This window comes from Procambarus clarkii, chromosome 68, assembly GCF_040958095.1.
Source record: "Procambarus clarkii isolate CNS0578487 chromosome 68, FALCON_Pclarkii_2.0, whole genome shotgun sequence".
In the NCBI taxonomy this organism is placed as follows: Eukaryota; Metazoa; Arthropoda; class Malacostraca; order Decapoda; family Cambaridae; genus Procambarus; species Procambarus clarkii.
The window spans coordinates 10,442,380-10,469,879 of NC_091217.1; the positions used below are offsets into that span (position 1 = coordinate 10,442,380).

Sequence of the window (27,500 nt, forward strand, 5' to 3'; positions counted from 1 at the left end):
ATAGCTATTCACTGTACTTTTAAGTGTAACGTGCAAGTGTATGTGATTATTCCCACATAGACTATATTGCTGTGCACGCAAATTAATGTACCAGGTATCCCACTGAAACTCCTGTGAACCATTGAAATTAGCCAGGGTTATGAAACAATACACCGAAGTGTGTCACATAATTGTAGTGTTAAATTTAGGGCACCACAAGGCTTAAATATCGTCTGCGGGACGAGTACTGTTTAGTAACCCTGTGTGATTCTTAATAGTGAAGAGAAATCCCAAATGATGTATGTATGAAATCCCTCAAAAGATGTATGCGGTGGTTGGTCCCAAACCTGCACACAGAATTAACACCACATGCAACCCGTTCTCGCAAATTTAATAAGTCAATATTGACTTATTAAATATGTGCATAGGTGACATAACATAATAGATACCCTTAAAAAGATTCATAGAAAACACCGACCTTACCTAACCTTGTTAGTATCTTAAGATAAGCATCATATTGCTTCGTAATTACAATTATTACCTAACCTATAATAGGTATAGGTCAAGTAATAATTGTAATTACGAAGCAATAAGATGCTTATCTTAAGATACTAACAAGGTTAGGTAAGGTCGGTGTTTTCTATGAATCTTTTTAAGGGTATCTATTATGTTTAGTATATCACCTATGCACGTAGTTAATAAGTCAATATTGACTTTACGAATTTGCGAGAACGGGTTGCCACGAGACCAGAAGGCATGACAGGATGTACAGAATACCCCCCCTCCCCCCGTTGAAAAGCAGAAGTGCAACAGGTACTCTGAGAAAGAACTTTATCAATATCAGAGGCCTGAGATTGTTCAATACGCTTCCACTACACATAAGAGGCACAACTAGCCAACCCTTCAAAGTGTTCAAGAGAGAGAAAACTTGATAAGCACCTCCAAAGGATACCTGATCAACCAGGCTGTAATTCATACGTCAGGCTGCGAGCAGCCGCGTCCAACAGCCTGGTTGACCAGTCCAGCAACCAGGAGGCCTGGTCGAGGACCGAGATGCGGGGACGCAAGGTAAGGTAACCTGTGATCCCTTCTCTCTCATATATAATCTGCCATAACCATTAAAGGGAACCATATTCCAGCAAGCACTACATCATATAAATATTGATGGAACCGAATACGCCAATTCCGTACCTTACAGGTTGAGTCAGACACGACCAAAAATCTGGGGCAATTCATAGAATTCCGTGTTTGTTACTCTAAGTAACTTTTACTCTGTTGATGACCACTGTCGGTAGTTGGGCATTGCAACTGTTGATATTGCAATATGTGACCCAGACAAATAATTAGTGTTGACAGGTGCCTTAGAGTTGACAGATACATCAGTCTAGTCAGGTACCAAACATACCGAACCACCAATGTTACCATCAGTTACGAATAAAGTTTCTGACTCGGAAAATAATAATGCCTACGTGTTGTGCTGTCACTGTGACTGACGTTATTAATGCACTACAATATTTATGTCAACCTTCCCCATGATAAACGCACAACCATTTACAAATGAAGCTGTTGATTTAACTTGCAAGTAATAATACATGTTGGTCCGGCTATTGAACGTGTATTCCCCAGTACCAACTATTCAGAGGAAGTTGATGGTAATTACCACTGGGAGCCGCCGGGAGACAGTTGAAAGCGGCGGCAGAATATCAGGCCACCAGGGACCTCGAGTCAGCCGGGCCGACACCTCCCGTGCGCCTGGTATAAGGTCACGCAGATAGGTCGCCTCTACGTAGGTCGGAGCAGCCATCGCCGATCAACTCATTATGTCAGCTAGTCAAACATTAGTGGATCTAATTTGTTTCTTCTGTATTCTATTATTAGGTCATCACAATTTTATTGTCAAATTGAAACATTTAAAGTCACTATGGTTTTCAATTAGCCTGATGCCTGAACTGTCTGAAATCCTATATATATGATGGACATTTGCAGCTAAAGGTTATCTTGAAGTCCACGTCTTTATGACTACGTCGGTTCATTTCAAATTTGTTTTTTTATACTGAAATCTATAGTGCTGTAGTGCATACCACATTACATGTATTAATAATTATATTGTACACAAAGTATAATTCTATATGATGAAAATAATTTGTGTAAAGTTAAGCGGCGACGCTGCCCCCACGCACCCACCCCATCCTCCCCACGCACTCAGTGTCGTGAACAAGCCTAGACACGAGACAAAAACAGACTGTGGATTCCGTTGTATATGAATTAAGTCGTCCGGGATCCCTGAATGAGCTGTGGTCAGCCCCTGAGATGAAGTTGAGTCACAGACAATTTGAGGTTATTGTCAACCTTGAAACAGACACTTCAACTGCTGCTCCAAGGAGACAGTATCCCAGAATCCATCGCATAATACGTTCATAAAACATTGCTGGCGAAACTGGGAAAGGATGTTTGGCAGGTGAATACAATGCAGGGGCCCAGGTAAACACACTTCAGGGGGGCCCCAGTGTCTACGAGGCGAGCCTCGCCCATACCCAACCACCACTGTATGACAAGGAACGTATACACAGTATTACAACACTACGCTTTTATCTACGATCTAAAGCGCCATGTCCACAACCTTAACAATAATTCACCTTGCTGTCTGTTATAGTTCATAATTATACACACTACTATTCTTAGTTCTCTCATTTATTAGTTAGGATTTATTATCTTCTTATAGAGATGAGAGCAGCAGTACGAAGGCATTTTCTCAAGTGTTACTTAGGAGTCCGAGACCTTATTCTTGTTGTTACTAAGGTGTGATTTCTAGCCAGAATGGTGTAAGATTTGTATCCATTAGACAGAGAAGTCACACATGCCGCTACAAATGACCTTATGACGATATAACGAACCAATAAGCATTATGAATTGCTCCCACGAGGAATAGACTTCACCGCCTGCAGGGGGGTGGGGTGGGGGGGGGGGTGGAGCAGGTGATTACTGGTCATTGACAAGGACACAGTGTGCAGGAAATTTCCTTTAGTTTCCATCTGCGCTGTTTGGAAAAAGACATTTGTGCTGTTTTTGTTAATTTGTGCCACACTGGTGGAACGCGATGTGGAGGATTTTGAAAGTCTGAGACGAATATGAACCACGACGGGTCGCTGAATCATTGTTGAAATTATTACAATTATAACTTAAGATTGCCTACGGCTGTAAAGGATAACTAAGAACTCTTGTCGAGAAGACTTAGTCGTCGAGGATGAGTATCAAGATCTGGTGACTGGACTTAAGAGCGGGTCTGACAGCGGACGGGGCAAGAGCACGAGCACTCATAATTAACCGTGAAAGCTTAGTGATCGATCAGTCGCAGCCTTTGTCTGCTAGTATGTATAGAGTGACTTTGCATATTCCAAGTCACTGAGGCTGACTTGGAAGTCTGGAACAGAAAATATACTTGCAGGAACCTTGTTCGAGGTATTTTAGTTCACTTCACAGACGGAGGTTTTCAGTACCCCCAAGACAGTGTCCAAGATGAAGGCCCTTCTCTTATCTTGTATTCCATTCCTTTATATAAATAATAATAATTCACGTTCACCGGAAATAAAGCTAAAAATAATTGTAATTAAACAGTTACAGTATCGCTGTACGCAACGAAACATTTACAGAGCTAATTCTGTTTAAAAAGCCTTTGAGAACATTTTTATTTTGACAAAGAACGCCACTGAAAACATATATAAAATGTGTATAGGGCGGAAGAAGCTCTTAGGAATATTAAGAAGAATTTTACTGACCAGCTTAAACGGTGCTAATGTGTGGGAGGACCCGTGTGTTCTCACCAACCTCGTCACCACATTACTGTGGGAGGACCCATGTGTTCTCCCAGCCCTCGTCAACACATTACTGTGGGAGGACCCATGTGTTCTCCCAACCCTCGTCAACACATTACTGTGGGAGGACCCATGTGTTCTCCCAGCCCTCGTCAACACATTACTGTGGGAGGACCCATGTGTTCTCCCAGCCCTCGTCAACACATTACTGTGGGAGGACCCATGTGTTCTCCCAGCCCTCGTCAACACATTACTGTGGGAGGACCCGTGTGTTCTCCCAGCCCTCGTCAACACATTACTGTGGGAGAACCCGTGTGTTCTCCCCGCCCTCGTCACACATTACTGTGGGAGGACCCGTGTGTTCTCCCAGCCCTCGTCAACACATTACTGTGGGAGGACCCGTGTGTTCTCCCAGCCCTCGTCAACACATTACTGTGGGAGGACCCGTGTGTTCTCCCCGCCCTCGTCAACACATTACTGTGGGAGGACCCGTGTGTTCTCCCCGCCCTCGTCAACACATTACTGTGGGAGGACCCGTGTGTTCTCCCAGCCCTCGTCAACACATTACTGTAGGAGGACCCGTGTGTTCTCCCAGCCCTCGTCAACACATTACTGTGGGAGGACCCGTGTGTTCTCCCCTCCCTCGTCAACACATTACTGTGGGAGGACCCATGTGTTCTCCCAACCCTCGTCAACACATTACTGTGGGAGGACCCATGTGTTTCTCCCAGCCCTCGTCAACACATTACTGTGGGAGGACCCATGTGTTCTCCCAGCCCTCGTCAACACATTACTGTGGGAGGACCTGTGTGTTCTCCCAGCCCTCGTCAACACATTACTGTGGGAGGACCCGTGTGTTCTCCCAGCCCTCGTCAACACATTACTGTGGGAGGACCCGTGTGTTCTCCCAGCCCTCGTCAACACATTACTGTGGGAGGACCCGTGTGTTCTCCCCGCCCTCGTCAACACATTACTGTGGGAGGACCCGTGTGTTCTCCCAGCCCTCGTCAACACATTACTGTGGGAGGACCCGTGTGTTCTCCCAGCCCTCGTCAACACATTACTGTGGGAGGACCCGTGTGTTCTCCCCGCCCTCGTCAACACATTACTGTGGGAGGACCCGTGTGTTCTCCACGCCCTCGTCACCACATTACTGTGGGAGGACCCGTGTGTTCTCCACGCCCTCGTCACCACATTACTGTGGGAGGACCCGTGTGTTCTCCCCTCCCTCGTCAACACATTACTGTGGGAGGACCCGTGTGTTCTCCACGCCCTCGTCACCACATTACTGTGGGAGGACCCGTGTGTTCTCCACGCCCTCGTCACCACATTACTGTGGGAGGACCCGTGTGTTCTCCACGCCCTCGTCACCACATTACTGTGGGAGGACCCGTGTGTTCTCCACGCCCTCGTCACCACATTACTGTGGGAGGACCCGTGTGTTCTCCACGCCCTCGTCACCACATTACTGTGGGAGGACCCGTGTGTTCTCCCCTCCCTCGTCAACACATTACTGTGGGAGGACCCGTGTGTTCTCCACGCCCTCGTCACCACATTACTGTGGGAGGACCCGTGTGTTCTCCACGCCCTCGTCACCACATTACTGTGGGAGGACCCGTGTGTTCTCCACGCCCTCGTCACCACATTACTGTGGGAGGACCCGTGTGTTCTCCACGCCCTCGTCACCACATTACTGTGGGAGGACCCGTGTGTTCTCCACGCCCTCGTCACCACATTACTGTGGGAGGACCCGTGTGTTCTCCACGCCCTCGTCACCACATTACTGTGGGAGGACCCGTGTGTTCTCCACGCCCTCGTCACCACATTACTGTGGGAGGACCCGTGTGTTCTCCACGCCCTCGTCACCACATTACTGTGCAACACACTGTCAATCTCTCATTTCCCACCATGATGTAAAGACGGTGACATGAAGATATAAGAAGGCCGAGGAGGAGAAGAAATAATGAGGACGAGAATGACAGAAGGGGCATGAAGAGGTACCAAGTACCAACACTACTTCTTAATTTCAGGTTAAACAAATTAAGTTTGAAGTTAGTTCAGCCACCTTAAGGGGTGTTACCGAGGCCAGTCACACGCACTGACCAACCTGCCCAATACTTTATTCTTAAACATTGTTCAATGTTAAATTAAACTGGTCCAATATGCGGCCGTCCCCCAAAGGCGCACTTGTAAACTTCTTGTGTGCAAAAAAGAAGAGACGTGACTGGTGCCCTGCAATGTGACGCCCAGACGCTCCCACAGAATTAACAAACCTGTTTTCTATCATTCAAAACCAGTTCGAGTTACACAAGCATTTATTCACGAAAAAGTTACTAATCTGATAATTACCTTCACCTTATCGTCTTTTGAATAACATGAACAGATACACTTAATAGCATAGTTTAGAATAAATATGACAATATCATATTTTATATTTAAAACAATTTTGCTTCAAAATTACATCAGTTCCTGCATAACAACAACATCTTTTCATTCGTCAAATTCGTGGACTATGTATTGAAAATAAAGGGAAGAGTGGAAGATGATAGACGGAACAATGCAGGAGAGAAAAGGAAGGTAAAGTGAAAAGGTGATTTCAAGCTCCATCGAGGAAACAAGAGCTAAAGAGGGAGATCAATAAGAGTGGGAGACGCAGCACCCTCTGCAGTACCTGCTGTGAGGCATCGTGGTGACCCCTTGTGTGGGGTCACACCACCAACTGTGTGGGGTCACACCACCGCCTGTGTGGGGGTTACACCCTCTCCTGTGTGTGCGGGGTCACACCACCACCTGTGTGGGGTCACACTACCACCTGTGTGTGGGGGTCACGACCCTGCGTCCGTATTACGTCTGCTGTATGGTGTGTGAGTGATGAGCGCCAAGCGTCGAGATGAGCCAATGTGTGGCAATATAACAATGCCTGAAAGTTACACAACGTGTATATCACTCTCAACACTACAACCACACATACAACTTGTTGTTTATCCTCGACTCTCTTGACATAATATTAATACTGTCTGTACCCTCACCAGTGTTGCCCCCCCCCCCACCTCCCTCTGTGCTCCTTGGTATCCCCAACACTTAGCACCAGTCACTGGTGTAACTCCAGTTCCACCAGTGACTGATGCACCACCACCCATCAACACCACCTGCTGTACGTACCTGTGTAACCCTAAACACCTAACACACACACCTGTTTATCCTAACCGCCGTTAAAAGCATCGCCTGAGTAGTTCCACCACTGGTAATCCCATCACCTGCACGAAAGATGAATACCAGAGTTCATACTCCCAAAGTGCATTAGGAACGAACTGATTCCTTAGCAAGCCACAGAGTCTAACAGCGTCTTTCGGGACCTTCAACACTGACAAAATATAGACATAATTTTCATAAGAAAAAAAATCAAGATGTCCCCCGGGTTGGCCTTGTCAGCTTGTAGACGTGAGCGAAGAATGACATTAGCGGGCCGCCGCCACCACATTACACCTGCCAAGGGCAGCTCTCCTTAATAGAGATCAAGAGTGCTTTGGCCATCAACGGCTGACGGGTGCGTGACGAAGATAAAGAGGACGGGACCCCATGTGTATACAGCCATCAAGACATTATGACCTAACGTGACGGGGAAACCACGTGGGTAATCGGGAGGTTTCCAGCTGGAAGCTACTTTGCCGCTTATTGTGGTCGTGCCACACCACTCATGTCACTAACTTTGCCTCTGGCCGTAGGTGTTTGTGTGTGTTTACAACTGGGCACTGTATGAGTAACATTGTGTGGATGGTTATATTTTATGATATAACAGCAGCATTCCTTGGGAAACTATCTTGGGCTATCAAATTCCAGCACAATGCATAGAGATGTTGAATGCAGAAATAATGTTGAAAAAAACTAGAAAGAGGTGACACCCTGCAGGACCATCACAAGGAAGGTAGTGAAGCATTGAAAAAAAAACACCAACCGATTGCACTAATAACAGATATTCATATTTTGTTGAGGATGCTAAGACGCTAACTTAACCAGTCTTATAGAAAAGAACGAGCCATACAGCCCAGGTCAACACAGCTTTAGAGCTGGAAGATGATCTTTGTCACTACTTCAACGACAGCAACTAGGCATTACAACTAAACCAAAATTCAGAAAACTTATTTTTCAAAAGCATTTAATATACGTGACTATGGAGTGAGAGCCCATAAATGAAGATTACTTTAAAAACGTTTTCAAATAGTAAAGTGGATTTTCAATTTTCTAATAAAACAGAACTTCGTGACATCATTTGCTGAATCCAAAATCAGCATGAAAATAGTGTCAGTCGACTACATGAACAAATGAGAGATATTAACAAAGGCTGCAAGGCACAGATAGAAGAGTGTCCCCCAGTGATACAGAAGCAATAATGTCAGACCAGGACCCCCCCCCCCCTGCACCTGACGATGTGGGAGGTAGTACCTCCTCCTGAGGTGGCTGATGCAGCTCGTGACCTTGTGGTGGTTTTAAAGAAGGTTGTTCGCCGGGAAGGGAGGGGGGTCCTGTGCCCAATGACTGGCAACCCGTTGTGAATGCGTCCCCTGTGGTGTCGCCGCCCTGTGGTGCGGCCCCCTTCCGGAAGGGACAATGTGGAACATGAAGGTGGACATTTGGAAATCACTATGGAGTCACTGGTGTGGCCGCTTCCCTGGTGCTCGTCCACTGTGTGGGTGCCCAGCGGGAAGTCGTTCATTTATGGTGTGCCTGACTTTATGCCCCGGCCTCAGGCACCGCCTGGGGGCAAAATTCCCGAAGATGTGCTGATCATTTGGGAAGCATATTGCTTGCAGCTTCCGGTGTAGGAGTTCACACATAAGTATACGTAGGTGTCCCATTCACGTGGGCGTCGCCTTCTAGTGTCTGTTTCGTTTTATTGTATTTGCTGTGTGCCCTTCAGGCCTTTGTTTTTCTTTTGTGTACATTTGTCTTGTTTATATTGCATGTTTGCTTTTGTGTTGTACATTTGTGTTGTGTGTATCTTTTTCTATGTACATACTGTCCAGCCTGTATCAGTTGGTTGGGTTTGTGTCCGTTATGGACTGTGTTATGTCTTATTGCTTGTATGTCTATTGCATTGTACTTGTATATTTCTGTGTAATTTTGTGTTTTTGTTTCTGTTTCACATGTCTGTGTTATCTTCCTCTGTATTTTGGTTGTTGCTTTATTTGTCTTGTATTTGTATTTTATTGTATTTAAATAGCGTGTTTTGCATGTAAATATTAGAAAAAAGTTCCAGAAACAAACATTTCCACAAATTATATAAAGAACAAAGTTAATAAGACCTAAACCAAAGAAGCTTAAAGAGGCTGGAGCCTGGGTGTGTCCAGCCTCATATACGAGGACTGATGAGTGATCACAAAGTTTACAATGGTGTATAGTGAGGGAGGTTGATGGGGCACTATGGCATCTGCTCCGCGTGTTTGGTAGTCATTAAACTTGTCTAATGGCCACTTGGCATTCTTTCACTGCCCATCAAGCTCACTCAAACCGAGCGGTCTCGTCGTCGAATTTTCGTGATGGCGTCGCTGGAGCTATTGTAAGCACTGTGGCGGTGGTGGATACAGGTGGTTATTGTGTAGAGTGGGGCCCTGTGGTGATGGTGTCGGCACCAGCTGTAATGCACACAATGGTGCAATGGACGATAACATAACAGTGTAAGACCTGGTCGGAGGCGGGGCAGACGAGACCCTACCAAGTGGCTACACCATCCAAGTGTTATGTTAATTCAACGTTGACTCTGCGTTGACTCTACGTTGACGACGTTGACTCGGCAGTGACTCTACGTTGACTCGACGGAGGAAATATTTACTGACTTGCGAACAACCATTAAAAGTAACATTATACCGCCAACATCACATACAATTGGATTAAAAATAATTCTCTGGAAATAACGAATTGCTCATTGTAACCTAGTCAAATGTGAACTGATTTGATATTTAAACCATTTGTATTAATTGTAATTTATACATTTATAGTTTTAGTTTTCAAAAGAAAACTCTGAAAGTATAATGTTCTTTGAAATATCTAATGCTTTTTGCAAGAATATATCTTCGAGAGATCCATAATATTTATAAGGCACTAACCACAAAAAAATTAATATTCTAAATGCATAACATGATCTGCACTTAAAATAAAAAATAAAATGCTTACATTGTTGTCTTATATATGTTCGAGATTCCCGATTTGCTACCTCTTGGTTAGGCTTCCCAGGAAATGTTAATTAATAACGATTCCATAGCTTTAAAAACCTTGACCCGCCCCCCCTCCTACTTTAACGCACACCAACTAGGGCTGAATCTCAGTACGTTTCGAAATAATTCACACTGACCTAGGAACTTTGGCTTCTAAAACAGAAAACTAAGAGAATGAGGCCGCAGGGATGAAATGAGATCAGCCCATTTTGACAAAACAGTCAAAACTGCTATGGAACATATTACAGAAACTCTGTTGGGCACAGCTTACTCACCATTCTCGTCTGATGTCAATGTCCACAGGAGCAAGGAATGACGAGCATCCGACTCGTGTTCTCTTCAGTATCCTTACTACACTAGGGAGGTCTGCTTTGGTGATCAGTTTAGCGAGGCTATGACACCGGCGAATGCGCTAACCAGTAAGCACACTCAAAGCCTGGAAATGGTGCAGGTCGAAAGTAACCTTTCAGGGAATATACCCAGAGAAGCGGAGCACACCTCTTGGAGCATATATTCCCCGGAAACAGGAGACAAAACCGATCAAACGTACACACGAACTCTAGTTGTCAGCCCGTATAGGAACAAACAATGACAGTATCTTGGGTGAATGGACTTCCTGGCAGGTAAGTGCTTGGAAACTGTCCAGGACAAATTACATCACTACATAGCAGTCCACTCAACTGTCGAGCTGGAGGACTCGGTTTCTGGGACACAGTGAGGTAAACCTCCATTTCCCAGTGTATATACACGTTGTGATATACGAGAAGATATCCGTGCAACACGCTGTGGACACATGCGAGGATAGTCCGGCCCAACATGTTGGGCGGACACATCGGACTAACACTAACGAGTGAGGTGCGACTACCGTCTCTGACACTGGTGATGGTCATCTACCCAGGTTTACTCTCGTCGCCATAATTATCACATTCAGCTTTTTACAGTGTGCTGAAACATGAATTGTAAGTATATGATGAGATGGACCAACATATTCACAAGGTGTGAGTACAAGATAGTGACCAAGTGAACCCGAGCTCTTAACATACTGAGAGGATCAACAAATATGTACAACAACTGGACAACATGAATACCCTCTAGTCTGGGTGCAGTCAGCCCTGGCTGACTGCAGTATAAGGAAATAATATATTTAATTTATCAAGTCTCTAATGATATACGTATGGCATCCATGTAACTTGAATAGTGGAATGGATGCCATTTTATCATTTATAAAAGTTAACTATGATTAATTCCCTACGAGTGTGTGTATCCGTATTGGCTGATAACTCCACATACGAAAATATGAAGTTATTATAAACTCCCAAAGAATCACAAATGCGAATAATCCTTTTAAATAATGTAACAGCAAAACACTATTATTTTGACTTATCCTCCCGTGAAATATAACCACATGCTCTCCGGTCAAAAAATTCAATTAGCGGCGAATCAGAAAGATTAAGTTACAAGGGCATCATCATCACTTTTAGTGGCAATTAACATGAACCGCTGGCGACTGTCCTGGTGCCTATCTGAGAGACTCGTACTTCAATTTACACCACTAATGAGAAGAGCTTTCATGTTTTAGACTTTGTGTCACTTTGGAGTACACTTTTATTATACTTTGTTACTTTGGAATAATTCTGTTGCTAACAATTTGTTCATTTGATACATCACGCTATTGTGATTTCTGTGTGTAATTCTGTTGTTTCTTTATTTCGTTACTTTGGAATTCTTTTATTATTTGTGTCGGCCGGTCGCTACAGTGAACATCAGTCAGCAAAATGTGGACGACATTTACCTGAATACAGCAGCGTTGCTTGTCGTTGTGTTCGCTCTGACTGTCGTGTCTCGTAGACAAACATATTATAATGATCTGTCACATTGGAATCATGGCTCCTGGCGCAGGCTACGCAGACACACAAAAATTACGGTACAGCACGATACACGAAGTACAAATGTGTTCAGCGAGCATAAGAAGTATGAGTACAGTATCTAATAATCTTGTAATGAGTTAAACAAAACTGAAAGTATAAATAGTACAATATTATGCATACAACGAACATAATGAGTAATGATTACAACAAGTAGAGGTGTATGATGAATTGAGGATGTAAAATGAGCACAGCTTATAACGAGTGGAGACAAATCAGCCAAATACAGGCGATTGGAAGGTCAATACACCTTTGTTCCCATAGCGTCTGAGACGCATGGTCCCTGGGGGTAAGAGTGCCTTGGGATTTCTCAAGGAATTGGGCTCCAGGCTCATTCATGTCATCAGAGACCCAAGAGCTGCCAGTTTTTTGTTTCAGCGCCTCAGTGTGGCGATCCAGAGAGGAAATGCTTGCTGCGTCCTCGGTTCCTGTCCGGAAGCAGAGGAGCTTCAAGAGATCCATAACCTTTAAGCACTTTTTGTATCAAGCAATGTATATCTTGTAACCATTAAATTCATTATATAATATATATATATATATATATATATATATATATATATATATTTCATTATATAATATATATATATATATATATATATATATATATATATTGGCCTGTTATGTTGGACATTGTCTTCTGTGTTGGCATCGTTATGTACTGGTCTTGTCCTTACTCTCATGGTGGGTAGAGTAAATAGTTCCGTGATTTGGGTGTTCATGGTTGGTTGTTCTATTCTTATGTGAATTGCCTCAAGAATTTGTAATCTTCTTGCATCTTGGGTTTTGTCTATTATGCAGGTATTCTTGTTCAACATTTCTCTTGTTAGAGTGATGTCATGGGCTTGTTTCATGTGATTCCTAGGGGCACCGGATTGAAGATGGCGCTGGAAGATGCAGTGAACTGGAATTCGGCTCAAAAATAACGCTCATAAGTCAGATTTCCGATATCTTCGATATTTTGAAAACTGCAGTGGGGATTGGGTAAAATTTGATCCATCGCTGATTTTACTAATTCACTAATATTGATGTATTCGATAACGTATTCGATATACATACGGGAGACGTATTCGATGTATTCAATAACGTATTCGAATACACAAGAAAAAGACGTCGCATCAATGCCATCTTCAATCCGGTGCCCCTAGGAATCACAGGAGACAAGCCCATGACATCACTCTAACAAGAGAAATGTTGAACAAGAATACCTGCATAATAGACAAAACCCAAGATGCAAGAAGATTACAAATTCTTGAGGCAATTCACATCCCTGGAAAAACAAACCGAAACTGTCTATTTTCCGCTTGTTACAACTTGTAATAAAGTTGTTACATCTTGGCTTAAAGTGTTTATAACGTATTAGAGCGTTGTTACAACTTGATATATTGGTTGTTATAACTGGTTAGGTGGTGTTAAAACTTGTTCGAACGTTGCACCAACGTCGTAGTTTCGGTGTGTGTTTGGCGGGATAAGAATAGAACAACCTACCATGAACACCCAAATCACGGAACTATTTACTCTACCCACCATGAGAGTAAGGACAAGACCAGTACATAATATATATATATATATATATATACATACATACACACACACACACACACACACACACACACACACACACACTATATATATATATATATACTAGCCCTAGGAGTCTTTAGAAGTAGTTGAGCTGAGTATCACAACATTGCAAAGAGTGTGTTGGCGCGTGAAGGCCAGTAAATCTGCTTCAACGTCTCGGAAAACACGTCTTAAAGAGGAAATCTGGGATACAAGCCTTTTAGTTGTCTATATTTCCCTAACACAAGAATAAACAAAAGGCCGGCCAACGGTGAAGCAGAGTGATACCATTGGGGGGGTATCCTTATCCCTTAAGAAGATCAAAACTTGTAATAGGATGACATTTCACACAGGAGAACAAACTAAGATTTACACGTACTAAAATACACTTATTATAGGCGACATTCTTTTCTGTTAACTTACTACAATACTTCCCAGCTAACGCTGACATCTGACCTCTGATTTAACATTAGTTTAACTCAGCAACGCCACACTCTTACACGGCAACACCAACATTGTAACAATTAGTCGAGGAACAATAAGAGCGTGACTTTAAGAAGGTCTGAGTGAAAGACCAGACCAGTACTGTATGGCAGACATGCACTCACCTTGTGTCTGATGCCCTCCGCCGTCAAGTTACTGAGGGACGGGCTGTGGCGGTCCCTACCCGGGAGCCTGGCGCGGTACCGGGACAAGTCCGACTCCGAGGAGGCGTTGGGGAAGGGCTTCAGGATATTGTTGCGGGCGGCTGCGTGAAGATAAACAAGCCCTTTGTTAGTTAAGAGATCAGCACAAGGCTGCTGGCACGTAGCGTGCGAATTATGTCACACAATATTAACAATTTACAGGTTTAAACAGTTATTGACAATACAGGTGTTGACGATTATTTCCTGACATTAAATATTCCAGGTTCATCAGGGCAGCGGAAATGTTGTTGTTGCAAAACAATATGTGATGTTAATGAAAAAAAACATTGCTTCATGATAATGTAACTAATCTGCAACACACTGGTGAGTAACTAGGTGAGTATATTGGTAACACTCGCGCTGAACTCCTCCCGCACTCACTCACTCTCTCTCTCTCTCATTCACTCTTTTACACACACATTATCTCTATCAATCTCTCTCTCATATTCCCTCTCTTAATCTCTCTCTCTCACATTCCCTCTCTCAATATCTCTCATTATCTTTCTCTCATTCTCTCTCTCTCTCACACGCGCACGCAATCTGGAAAAGTTCTAAAAAAAGCTCTGGTTTGAAGCATATACAAAAAAGTGTCAATCAAATGTAATTAAAATTCAATGTTTTCGAGTTTTCTGAAAATGATGAATTAATTAACATTCATGATTTGTTCCACTGACCTTCAGAACCATAACAATATATTAATTTTAGCTCTCCCTCACATCCTAATTATCATCAAATGCTTTAAGTGGTAGATACATTTGTCAGAATATGATTTCAACATATTCCAGTCGTTATTAAAATTGTAGCGTTATAAACCAGAATATATGAAAGATAAACTACACACAACTATCACACACAGAAGACAATTTCTGAATTATTTAATAAGGGCTGGAGCCCGTGGAAGGGATAAACCTGCATGCCAGTCATCCACTCTACACATGCACTGTCTATAGGGATTCAAAGGTCTTCCTAATGCACGTAACTGTAGGCTGAGTGGCTCGCTCACATCACTATCACCAGTCAGACACACAGGCTGGTGCCTTCGTGTACAAACTCATTGTATACAGTTGAAATATTTATGTGTAACGCCTTCGCCACGTTTAAGCAATATGTTTCCAATCAGGGGAACCCTTTGATAATACCTCACGATTAGAATAAAACAGTGCTTACAGAATTTAATTTCTAGAGAATACATGGGCTACTCTTTATACAATTAACGTTTCCAAATGAACGTTTTACATAAACGTGAGTCTTCATTCAAATGTAACAGTTCTAATGTGAAGAGGGAAGCTACGTCCTCTCGCGTTCCATATTGTCGCCCGTGACGGAGTGATTGCTGGCGAGCCGAGACACTTGTTGGAGAACACTCTTACTATACTACACTAGGAGTACACAAGAAGCGTGGAGGAGGGTATGTTACAGGGAGGAGGAGGAGGGAGCCAGGCACCAGGCCTGGGACAACAGATCACCAAGGGATGCTGAATTAACTGGGAGAGGAATACTCGAGTGGAGTTAAACGAAGATATTTGATCTGATGGGAAGAAAGGAGAAAGACTGGGGCTTGGGGAAGGGGTGAAAAGAAAATGGGAAGGTGATGGAACGTTGGATTTACTGACAAATAATTTACCTGGTAGGACGCCAAGGTCACTGGCGCTCGGTGCCTGGAAGGGGGTGATGAAGATGGATAGAGGAGATAAAGACGAAGCAAAGTGAGAAGATGAAGAGGCAGGAGAGATGAAGAGGCAGGAGAGATGAAGAGGCAGGAGAGATGAAGGCGTAGGGGGACGGGGGATATATATGTGCAGGAGAGAGGGGGTGTAGGGGAGAAGGGAGATAAAGGTGTAAGGGAGAGAGTAGAGAAAACTGTAGGGGAGATAAAGGTGTAGGGAGGAGGGGAGATAATAGTGTTGGGGAGGGGGGAAAGAGCAAGAGGAAATTGAAAGGGCAAACAAGATAAACCAAATTAGAGGGTTGATGTGATATGGTTGAGAGAGGGTGACCTTGAAGGGTTGACTAAAAATGGTAATGTTGTGCTAGAGCGGCCGTCCAGGGAGGTGTTCCTGGTGTGCTGCGGCAGTACACACTACTATGTGGAACCGTGAAATTCTCACGGTTAAGAATTCTCACGGAAATTCCAACCGTGAATCTCACGCTTGGAACCAAATTCCTCGGCTCTCTCTCTCTTTTGCTTTCTTCCTCACCAATTGTTCCTGATTCCTCATTCACCTCTCCCTCTTTTCCATTCACATCTTTAACATTCACCTCTCCATCTTCTTTATTTACCTCTTGTATCTTCCACACTCGCCTCTCTAACATAATTTCCCCCTTTTATCTTTCACATCCAGCTTGTCCCTTTCCTCATTTCTCTCTCTCTCTCCATCTCTTATCTTCCTCATTCACCTCTTCCCCTTCACCTTAACGCCGAAGCTTCATGCAGGTTTGCGTTCAATCCCCGACCGTCCAAGTGGTTGAGCGCCATTCCTTTCCCCCGTCCCATCCCAAATCCTTATCCTGACTCCTTCCAAGTGCTATATAGTCCTAAAGGCTTGGCGCTCTCTCCTGATCCCCTTCCTTTCCCTTCTCTATAATGATATATATGTCCAATGTCCTCTCAACCACACCGGCCTTATCACGGCCTTATCAACCCTCTGATGAGCTGCTCTTATCAATTATAATTAATAATAAAGATATCAAATTTCACTCGTGTGTGTATATATATATTATATTATATATATATATATATATATATATATATATATATATATATATATATATATATATATATATATATATATATATATATATATATATATATATATTAGTATATTTTGGTAGCAGTCTTTCCTGTAGACATATATTATTAAATATGACCGAAAAAGTAAGATTAATAATTCTAACACGAATTTTCTCGATCTTTCGTACGTTTCTTTTCACTGTTGGTGGTATTTCAAAAATCAATTCTCCAAAATTCATTTTTATTTCTAGTCTGACGCGACACTTGAGTGCGTTTCGTAAAACTTATTACATTTTCAAAGACTTTAGCTTACACATACACAACTGAATAGAACTTACACATCTTCGATTTGTTTATATCTACATTTGAGTGAGGTGGTATTAATAGGGTATTAAATTCCTAAACAAGACAGAACACGAACAATGGGTATTGAATGGAAGCGATTTGTAGGAAGCCTATTGGTCCATATTTCTTGATGCTCCTATATTGGAGCGAAGTCTTGAGGTGGGTAGAATATAGTTGTGCATTAATTGGCTGTTGATTGCTGGTGTTGACTTCTTGATGTGTAGAGCCTCGCAGACGTCAAGCCGTCTGCTATCGCTGTATCTATCGATGATTTCTGTGTTGTTTACTAGGATTTCTCTGGCGATGGTTTGGTTGTGGGAAGAGATTATATGTTCCTTAATGGAGCCCTGTTGCTTATGCATCGTTAAACGTCTAGAAAGAGATGTTGTTGTCTTGCCTATATACTGTTTTTTTTGGAGCTTACAGTCCCCAAGAGGGCATTTGAAGGCATAGACGACGTTGGTCTCTCTTAAAGCGTTCTGCTTTGTGTCTGGAGAGTTTCTCATGAGTAGGCTGGCCGTTTTTCTGGTTTTATAGTAAATCGTCAGTTGTATCCTCTGATTTTTGTCTGTAGGGATAACGTTTCTATTAACAATATCTTTCAGGACCCTTTCCTCCGTTTTATGAGCTGTTGAAAAGAAGTTCCTGTAAAATAGTCTAATAGGGGGTATAGGTGTTGTGTTGGTTGTCTCTTCAGAGGTTGCATGGCGTTTCACTTTCCTTCTTATGATGTCTTCGACGAAACCATTGGAGAAGCCGTTGTTGACTAGGACCTGCCTTACCCTACAGAGTTCTTCGTCGACTTGCTTCCATTCTGAGCTGTGGCTGAGAGCACGGTCGACATAAGCGTTAACAACACTCCTCTTGTACCTGTCTGGGCAGTCGCTGTTGGCATTTAGGCACATTCCTATGTTCGTTTCCTTAGTGTAGACTGCAGTGTGGAAACCTCCGCTCTTTTCCATGACTGTTACATCTAGAAAGGGCAGCTTCCCATCCTTTTCCATCTCGTAAGTGAAACGCAGCACGGAACTCTGCTCAAATGCCTCCTTCAGCTCCTGCAGATGTCTGACATCAGGTACCTGTGTAAAAATGTTGTCAACATACCTGCAGTATATGGCCGGTTTCAAGTTCATTTCGACTAAGACTTCTTGCTCGATGGTACCCATGTAGAAGTTTGCAAACAGGACACCTAGGGGGGAACCCATGGCGACCCCATCTACTTGCTTATACATGTGCCCATCCGGGCTCAAGAAGGGTGCCTCTTTAGTACAAGCTTGGAGTAGTTTCCTCAGAATGTTTTCTGGTATGTCAAGAGGAGTGCAGGCCGGATCACGATACACTCTGTCGGCTATCATCCCGATTGTCTCGTCCACAGGTACGTTGGTGAATAGTGATTCTACGTCCAACGAGGCTCTTATCCCTGTGGCCCATGTGCCCCGCAGTAAGTCAACAAATTCCTTTGGAGACTTCAGGCTGAAGGCGCAAGGGACATAAGGAGTCAGCAGGCCGTTGAGTCGCTTCGCCAGTCTGTACGTGGGTGTGGGTATCTGGCTAATGATTGGCCGAAGTGGGTTTCCAGGCTTATGTGTCTTGACATTTCCATACGCGTATCCAGGCTTATATTCCACAATAATCTTTGGCAGGTGGAGTCCAGATTTTTTGGCGTTCACAGTTTCAATCAATTTGTTGACCTTTGCCTTCAATTCGACTGTAGTGTCCTTCGTTACCCTTTGGAATTTAGTTTGGTCAGAGAGAATGAGGTTCATTTTCACCAGATATTCGTCTTTTTTAAGAATGACGTATATTGGCGACTTGTCACCTCTCCTGACAACTATCTCCTTGTTCTCACGAAGGCTCTTAGCTGCCGCTTTGAGCTCGGGGGACAGTATGGTGCTTCTGTAATTGCCTCGATTCTTTCCTCCTTCCGCAATTAGTTCTGCTTGTAAGGTGTCTTTGGTGGTGACCTCCTTTTGTGTCTCGAGGTCGAATATGTCGTCCAACAGGATCGCCAACTCCACTTTCCGGGCCAAGTGAGATGGCCCGGAAAGTTTTTTTTTTTTTTTTTTATAATTACATGCCAATGGCAAGCTACATAAATACAATAAAAGAGAGGGCATGGAAGCACCACCAATAAACAAAACTACGGAACAACGTCCACATTACAGAGAACACAAACACAAGATCAAATTCAATAAGCCAATCAACAACAAAAATACATAAACAAAGCAATCAACAAATGCACAAAATAAGCAACAACAAAACACATGGAACCAGCAAGGAACCGGAACCGATACAGAGGAAGCACATAAACATTAGGAACTAGGTTAGTCGAGTCAGACATAGGGTCATAGGTACTGTACATATGAGGAAAATACTTCCGAGGATACACAACAATATCTTTTCAAGGATCATAGGTATTGTACATACAAGTTAAATACTTCCGAGGATACACTCAACATTATCTTTTCCAAAGAGCCCAACCCTCCGGAGTAGGGGGGGGGGGGGACGCCATTCCAGTCATTCGGGTTGACGCATAAAGGACAGAAGGCCCTCCACATCCGAAGATGTCAGCGCCGGCTCAACACGCCTCTGCACAGAGCCTGACACCACAACGTCCTTCGGGTGAGCATCCTTCAGGAGCAACACCATGTCTCCGCTCACACCTCCAGACACACCAGGGGCAACAACTCCCCCAATCCGGGGAGCCCACAGCTGGGGCGGCAGGAGGGGGGAAAGGGGACTCAGGAACCGGCACAGAGGTCCCCACACCAGCAGCCGCCTCCACCACATATACATCTGCCGCCACCACCACCGCCGTATCACCACCTGACACCACAATTGCCCCAGGCACATCCTCGTCGTCCGAAGAAATACAACTGCCAAAGTCCCCCACGTCTGCCCCCACCCCCAGAGGGGGCGGAGCCTCCGAAGAACGCCTCGAGCGCTTAGGGTTCGTCTGCAGGTCATCTAAACAAGCCTCGGGCACGCAAAACCTCAGCGACGACGACTACAGGGGGTACAGCCCATGAACAACAAGAGGCTGCGACTCGCTACAATCCACTGGCACGGCAGGCAGAAAAGGCAGGCTATCAGATACAGGAGCCACAGAATTAACAACTACAACAGCCACAGAAAGGGGAGGCTTGGGAGGGCCAACCCGCAGCGCCACATCCACCCTCGCATCACACACGGCGACTGCAGAACTCACAGACGACGACGGCACAGTTACTGGCGTACGACCCCCACCATCCGCAACCTCAACTGCAGGCTCACGCGGCAACCTGCTCTCGCACAAGACAGTACATATATGACTTATTGTTTATAGTTACTATTTTGCTTATAATTAAGTATATATGTGATATTCCAAGCCATATTTTTTTCAACGCACTAACTTTTTCTCTGTTTTAATAAACAATAGAGATTTTATACAAAATTTGGCAATATCCTGAGTTTCTTTACAATTTATTTAAATATTTTGGTTTTGTTTTATTTTTTTATAAAACTGAATATCAATACAGGTATAGGTTCAGTACTAATTGTAATATCTTAATATCTTAACATACTAAGAAGGTTAGGTTAGGTTGTAGTTTGCTATTCAGCTTTTCAAGGTAAACTCAACTATTCACAATAAATTAGTATGTCACATATGCACTTATTCATAAGCAAGATATTGACTTCAAGCAAGTGCGAGAACGGGTTGCACGCGGAGGCATAACGTCATTCACACCCTTGGAAGCCTCAGTAACCACCAGCAGGGGTGGGGGGGGAGGGGAGGAATCCTCCTTGCAGAAGAGATTCACACAGTCTACGACACCCGCACTGCACCCCGCAGCTTGGTGCTCCGGCATCCCGCAACAGAAGCAGGTCCGTGGCTGCCGGGCATAATACACACGGAGATAAAAGCCCATCAGCTTTACGGACGATAGAATGTCAGACCGAAGCCACATTTCTAATGTCTGGATACTATTTTGGACGCCCTTCGAGCAACCGGAGGAGATAACATTTATCTGCACGGACACCACCTTCCGAAACTGGCCAAAGTATCGCCATAATACCTCCGGAAACTCAATAGGGGCGCCGTGGACACTGACGTACATATTAGTGCCACTGTGGTCTGAGACAACCACAGATCCAGCAGCACCCGGCAACTGGAACGTGCACCTATCAAACCGGTGAAGAAAGCCCTGATATGCTTCCTCAGTTGAAAGCTTCACCTCAGCCCGATGCTTCGTTATCAATTCAACTCCACAAACGGCAGCGATGTCAATGCACAAAATGTCGAACAAAGTGGTATCCACTGTAGGGTAATCCGCAAGTCCCAAATATTCCAAGCAAATCAACTGAGAGCGCAGCACAGGGTGCAAGGGATACCCCCATCACTCGGGTAAAGCTGGGTACTAGGACCCCGCCAACGACCACACCAAGGACCGCTCGCTAGTCTGGGTCACCAGCAACTGGAGAGAGCAGTCTGGAGAGGTCTGCACCCTCTGGCAGACAGACACGCAATCTTTGTGAAGTTGTTGGTTTCAGGAATTCCCTTTGTCAATATGGTCGATTCCTGTCAGTAATTTGTAAGTGATGATCATATCACCTCATTTCTTCTATCTTCTAGTTTTGGCATGTTTACCGCCTTTAGTCTCTCCTCGTAACTTGTCTTTTTTTCAGTTCCGGAAGCCATTTTGTAGTGTGTCTTTGCATCTTTTTCAGTTTATTTATGTGCTTCTTGAGACTTGGAACCATACAACTGCTGCATATTCCAGTTTTGGTCTCACAAAAGTCACAGTTTCTTTAGTATTTCACCATCCATACAATTAAAAGCAAGTCTGAAGTTGGAAAGCAACGCATACGCTCCTCTCACAATGTTCTTTGTGTTCCTCTGGCGACACCTTACTTTCCAAAACCACCCCCAGGTCTCTTTCTTTATTAGACTTCTGTAATTCCCTTCCACATAATTTATAACTTGTGTGTGGTCTATTTTCTCCGACTCCACATTCCATAACATGGCATTTATTCACATTGAATTCCATTTGGCACTTGACACTCCAAGCACTTATTTTATCTAGATCGATTTTAAGGGCATAACAATCGTGTGGTCTCCTATCTTCCCCAGTATCTTAGCATCATCCACAAACACGTTCATATAATTCTGTATTCCTTCTGGTAGATTGTTTATGTAGATGATGAACATTACTGGTGCAAGAACTGAACCCTGTGGTACTCTGCTAGTACCGCTCCTCCAGTCAGGTACATTGTCTCTGATTAACTACCCTCATCTGTCAGAAAACAATTTCAGCCATGTCAGAAGTCTCCCTGCCACTCCAACCTGCATGTTCCAGCTTCCAGAACAGCTTCTGGAAGCTGGCTGTGGGATTCTGTCAAAAGCCTTTTTTAGGTAGATAGACAGTCAACCCAACCACCTCTTTCTTGTAGTATCTCTGTGGCTCTATCATAAAAACTAAGTAGATTTGTTTCTTAGATTTGTAGCAGTGGGTGTGTTACTAAGTAGATGTGTGCGTGTATGTGTGTGTATTTACTATTTGTGCCTGCAGATTCGAGCTATTAGCTCTTGGACCCCGCCTTTCTAACCAGTCTATTTTCCTCTATTATGTTTACTATATATTCTTCTCTCTAACACATGCGCACACACACATCCCCAAGAAGCAGCTGTGTACCTACCAGGTACTTATTTAATGCTAGATGAACAGGTGCATCAGGGTGAAAGAAGCTCTGCTCATTTGTTTCTACCTCGGCAGGGAATCGAACCCGGGCCCTTGGGACTACGATTCCCGAGCGTTGTCCACGTAGCCGCGAGGGCACCCCCCCCCCTCTGAACGTACGTACGTGTGCGCGTGTGCGTGTGAGCCCTGGCGTCTACGCCGGGGCGGGGAAGGGGGGGCAGGGGGGAAGAGAACGGTCTGGGGGGCTGGCCACAGAAGGGATTACCTGGATCAAGGTTGTCGAGGGTGTGAGGTCTGTGCGTACTGCCGCTCAGGCCGGGCTGGGGAGGGTCGCTGGGATACACTGTAAGGATACAACAACAACAACCAATGCAACACCAACAACAGTACCAAGAGTAAGGGGGATAACAGTTATCAACAACAACCATAAAGAATATCAGAGAATCTACTCTACGGAATGAGCACTCGAGATGGGAGGTCTGACCGAGTATAACACGTAACTTGTACGTGTTTTATACATGTATTGAACACATAAAAACTGGGCTTTTAATTAAACAAGCCGCGCGGGTCTAGACGTCCCCACTCGTCATGCACCAGAAGAACAATGTTAACAAAATAACTATATTACTGTTATAGGATAGGAGAACAATCACAGAACATTACACTGACAAGCCAGTCACAGGTACCCACTTCACATCCAAAAACACCACTTTAAACAAACTCACTAAATAATGCGGAAAGGAGATGTAACAAAAAACGGGCGCTATAACACCGAGGAAGAAAATGGGAATAGGTTCAGATGGAGGAAGGGGGGAGTTGAATGATAGTGAATGAGAGGATGCTGTAGAAGGTAGTGTGGGGAAGGTGGCGGGCGTAAAATGTGGGGAGGGTAGTCATAATGATGTGGGGAGAGAGGCAGTTGATCGTGGGTGGGGGGGTGACAAATAGAAGGGGAGGGGAAGGTCTTTATATTCTATTATTGAAAGTCATGCAGTACCGAATGGTGGGAGGGAAGGAGAGAGGGGGAAGAGAGTGTTGTTTACTGTCATTCTGATGAGGAGAGAAACGGCCGCAAGATGAAGCAGGGAAGGAAGTGGGTCTCACACTTTGTACCTCACACTATGGCAGTGTAACTTTTAGCCCAGTAAAAAAAAAAACGAGGAAGAAAGGAGAACTTACACTTTTATATACACTACAGTAGTATGAGATATTAGTACATGAAAACACTATAGGAAATGACCTGTCAAATTTACATTTGTCTATATGGATATCGCACTTACATTTACACAATATTAACAGCCTATAATTACTCTTCAAATTTACAACAGGTGATAGATATATAGTAATATACCAACGTCATTACAAGCACTACGGGAACAACTGATACATGAAATTCATTTTGAATATCAATAATATGAAGATAAACAAAATATATAAATTATAAAATAAAGTAGAAATACATCCTAGGACTAACCTACATCTGAATCAAATAATTGTTCATTATACTTCAACATAATTTTTTTTTTTTTGAATAAGCGTAACTCAGAGTAATACTAAGCGGATAAACACGATCATAAAAGTTAACAAATGTTATCGTTAAGCGTCAGAACAGAATTCTGAAGGGATCTCCAAATCCTAATGTTCAGGAAAAATATTTTTGCTGATGTGATTATGAGAATCTTATTAAGATGTTGCTGCTTGTGGATGGTCACACAGCTTGGAAGCTCACACAGCCTGGGAAGCTCTCACAGCCTGGGAAGCTCTCACAGCCTGGGAAGCTCTCACAGCCTGGGAAGCTCACACAGCCTGGGAAGCTCTCACAGCCTGGGAGCTCACACAGCCTGGAAGCTCACACAGCCTGGAAGCTCACACAGCCTGGGAAGCTCACACAGCCTGGGAAGCTCTCACAGCCTGGGAAGCTCTCACAGCCTGGGAAGCTCTCACAGCCTGGGAAGCTCTCACAGCCTGGGAAGCTCTCACAGCCTGGGAAGCTCTCACAGCCTGGGAAGCTCTCACAGCCTGGGAAGCTCTCACAGCCTGGGAAGCTCTCACAGCCTGGGAAGCTCTCACAGCCTGGGAAGCTCTCACAGCCTGGGAAGCTCTCACAGCCTGGGAAGCTCTCACAGCCTGGGAAGCTCTCACAGCCTGGGAAGCTCTCACAGCCTGGGAAGCTCTCACAGCCTGGGAAGCTCTCACAGCCTGGGAAGCTCTCACAGCCTGGGAAGCTCTCACAGCCTGGGAAGCTCTCACAGCCTGGGAAGCTCTCACAGCCTGGGAAGCTCTCACAGCCTGGGAAGCTCTCACAGCCTGGGAAGCTCTCACAGCCTGGGAAGCTCTCACAGCCTGGGAAGCTCTCACAGCCTGGGAAGCTCTCACAGCCTGGGAAGCTCTCACAGCCTGGGAAGCTCTCACAGCCTGGGAAGCTCTCACAGCCTGGGAAGCTCTCACAGCCTGGGAAGCTCTCACAGCCTGGGAAGCTCTCACAGCCTGGGAAGCTCTCACAGCCTGGGAAGCTCTCACAGCCTGGGAAGCTCTCACAGCCTGGGAAGCTCTCACAGCCTGGGAAGCTCTCACAGCCTGGGAAGCTCTCACAGCCTGGGAAGCTCTCACAGCCTGGGAAGCTCTCACAGCCTGGGAAGCTCTCACAGCCTGGGAAGCTCACACAGCCTGGGAAGCTCACACAGCCTGGGAAGCTCTCACAGCCTGGGAAGCTCACACAGCCTGGGAAGCTCACACAGCCTGGGAAGCTCACACAGCCTGGAAGCTCTCACAGCCTGGGAAGCTCACACAGCCTGGAAGCTCACACAGCCTGGAAGCTCTCACAGCCTGGGAAGCTCTCACAGCCTGGGAAGCTCTCACAGCCTGGGAAGCTCACACAGCCTGGAAGCTCTCACAGCCTGGGAAGCTCACACAGCCTGGAAGCTCACACAGCCTGGAAGCTCACACAGCCTGGAAGCTCACACAGCCTGGAAGCTCACACAGCCTGGAAGCTCACACAGCCTGGAAGCTCACACAGCCTGGAAGCTCACACAGCCTGGAAGCTCACACAGCCTGGAAGCTCACACAGCCTGGAAGCTCACACAGCCTGGAAGCTCTCACAGCCTGGAAGCTCACACAGCCTGGAAGCTCACACAGCCTGGAAGCTCACACAGCCTGGAAGCTCTCACAGCCTGGAAGCTCACACAGCCTGGAAGCTCACACAGCCTGGAAGCTCACACAGCCTGGAAGCTCACACAGCCTGGAAGCTCACACAGCCTGGAAGCTCACACAGCCTGGAAGCTCACACAGCCTGGAAGCTCACACAGCCTGGAAGCTCACACAGCCTGGAAGCTCACACAGCCTGGAAGCTCTCACAGCCTGGAAGCTCACACAGCCTGGAAGCTCACACAGCCTGGAAGCTCACACAGCCTGGAAGCTCACACAGCCTGGAAGCTCACACAGCCTGGAAGCTCACACAGCCTGGAAGCTCACACAGCCTGGAAGCTCACACAGCCTGGAAGCTCACACAGCCTGGAAGCTCACACAGCCTGGAAGCTCACACAGCCTGGAAGCTCACACAGCCTGGAAGCTCACACAGCCTGGAAGCTCACACAGCCTGGAAGCTCACACAGCCTGGAAGCTCACACAGCCTGGAAGCTCACACAGCCTGGAAGCTCACACAGCCTGGAAGCTCACACAGCCTGGAAGCTCACACAGCCTGGAAGCTCACACAGCCTGGAAGCTCACACAGCCTGGAAGCTCACACAGCCTGGAAGCTCACACAGCCTGGAAGCTCACACAGCCTGGAAGCTCAGTACCGAAGCATACACCGCCAACTATAGGCTGCTTGGTGTAGCAAAATTTAGTTTTACTAAAATAAAATGCTTAAGTTACCTGGTTGAAAGTAATTGAAATTAATATTCAAGTTATTTGTTTATATTAATTACCCCATGTGTCGCAGGAAATAAGTTATAATCCCTACACATAATATCATCAGAATATACAAACTAGGTCTCCGTGGTGTAGTGGTAAGACACTCGCCTGGCGTTCCGCGAGCGCTTTGTCATGGGTTCGTATCCTGGCCGGGGAGGATTTACTGGGCGCAAATCCTTAACTGTAGCCTCTGTTTAACTCAACAGTAAAATGTGTACTTGGTTGTAACAACGATTCTTCGCGGTGGGGATCGTATTCCAGGGACCATAGGATTAAGGACTTGCCCGAAACGCTACGCGTACTAGTGGCTGTACAAGAATGTAACAACTCTTGTATATATCTCAAAAAAAAAAAAAAAGTAAAGTTCTGTTTGATCATAAATGGGTGTGTTTATAGAGCTGTGGAAAGGTGCCATGCCTCTTGTGGTTAGTGGACGCTATAGCAAGCTAAAATGATTCACTCACCACATTTACTAAATACATTCTTATAAATCTATTTCATTTTATCCTGGCCATTAATTGATTCCAAATACTGTACGTGTTTCAACATGTAAGTTGCCTGGTGCTTGGAGGGCTCACCCCCCCCCCCCTCTTCCTTCAGGGATCTTACAGCATCCTGAGCATCTTACAGTATCCCGAGCATCTTACAGCATCCCGAGCA

The 27,500-nt window shown here is 45.0% G+C and overlaps 2 protein-coding genes across 7 annotated transcripts in view; one reads left to right on the forward strand and one right to left on the reverse strand.

Moving 5' to 3' along the window:
* Positions 1-27,500, forward strand: part of sei (seizure) — a 1,036,232-nt gene that overhangs the window by 57,748 nt on the left and 950,984 nt on the right. The gene's annotated exons all lie outside the window — the stretch shown is intronic.
* LOC138355541 (uncharacterized) overlaps positions 1-27,500 on the reverse strand; it is a 78,731-nt gene that overhangs the window by 883 nt on the left and 50,348 nt on the right. The window contains exons 6-7 of the mRNA XM_069310732.1: positions 23,194-23,271; positions 14,097-14,236 (exon numbers count right to left, since the gene is read on the reverse strand). Of these exons, the coding sequence (XP_069166833.1) occupies positions 14,097-14,236; positions 23,194-23,271 (218 nt within the window). The remainder of the gene's footprint in view (positions 1-14,096; positions 14,237-23,193; positions 23,272-27,500) is intronic.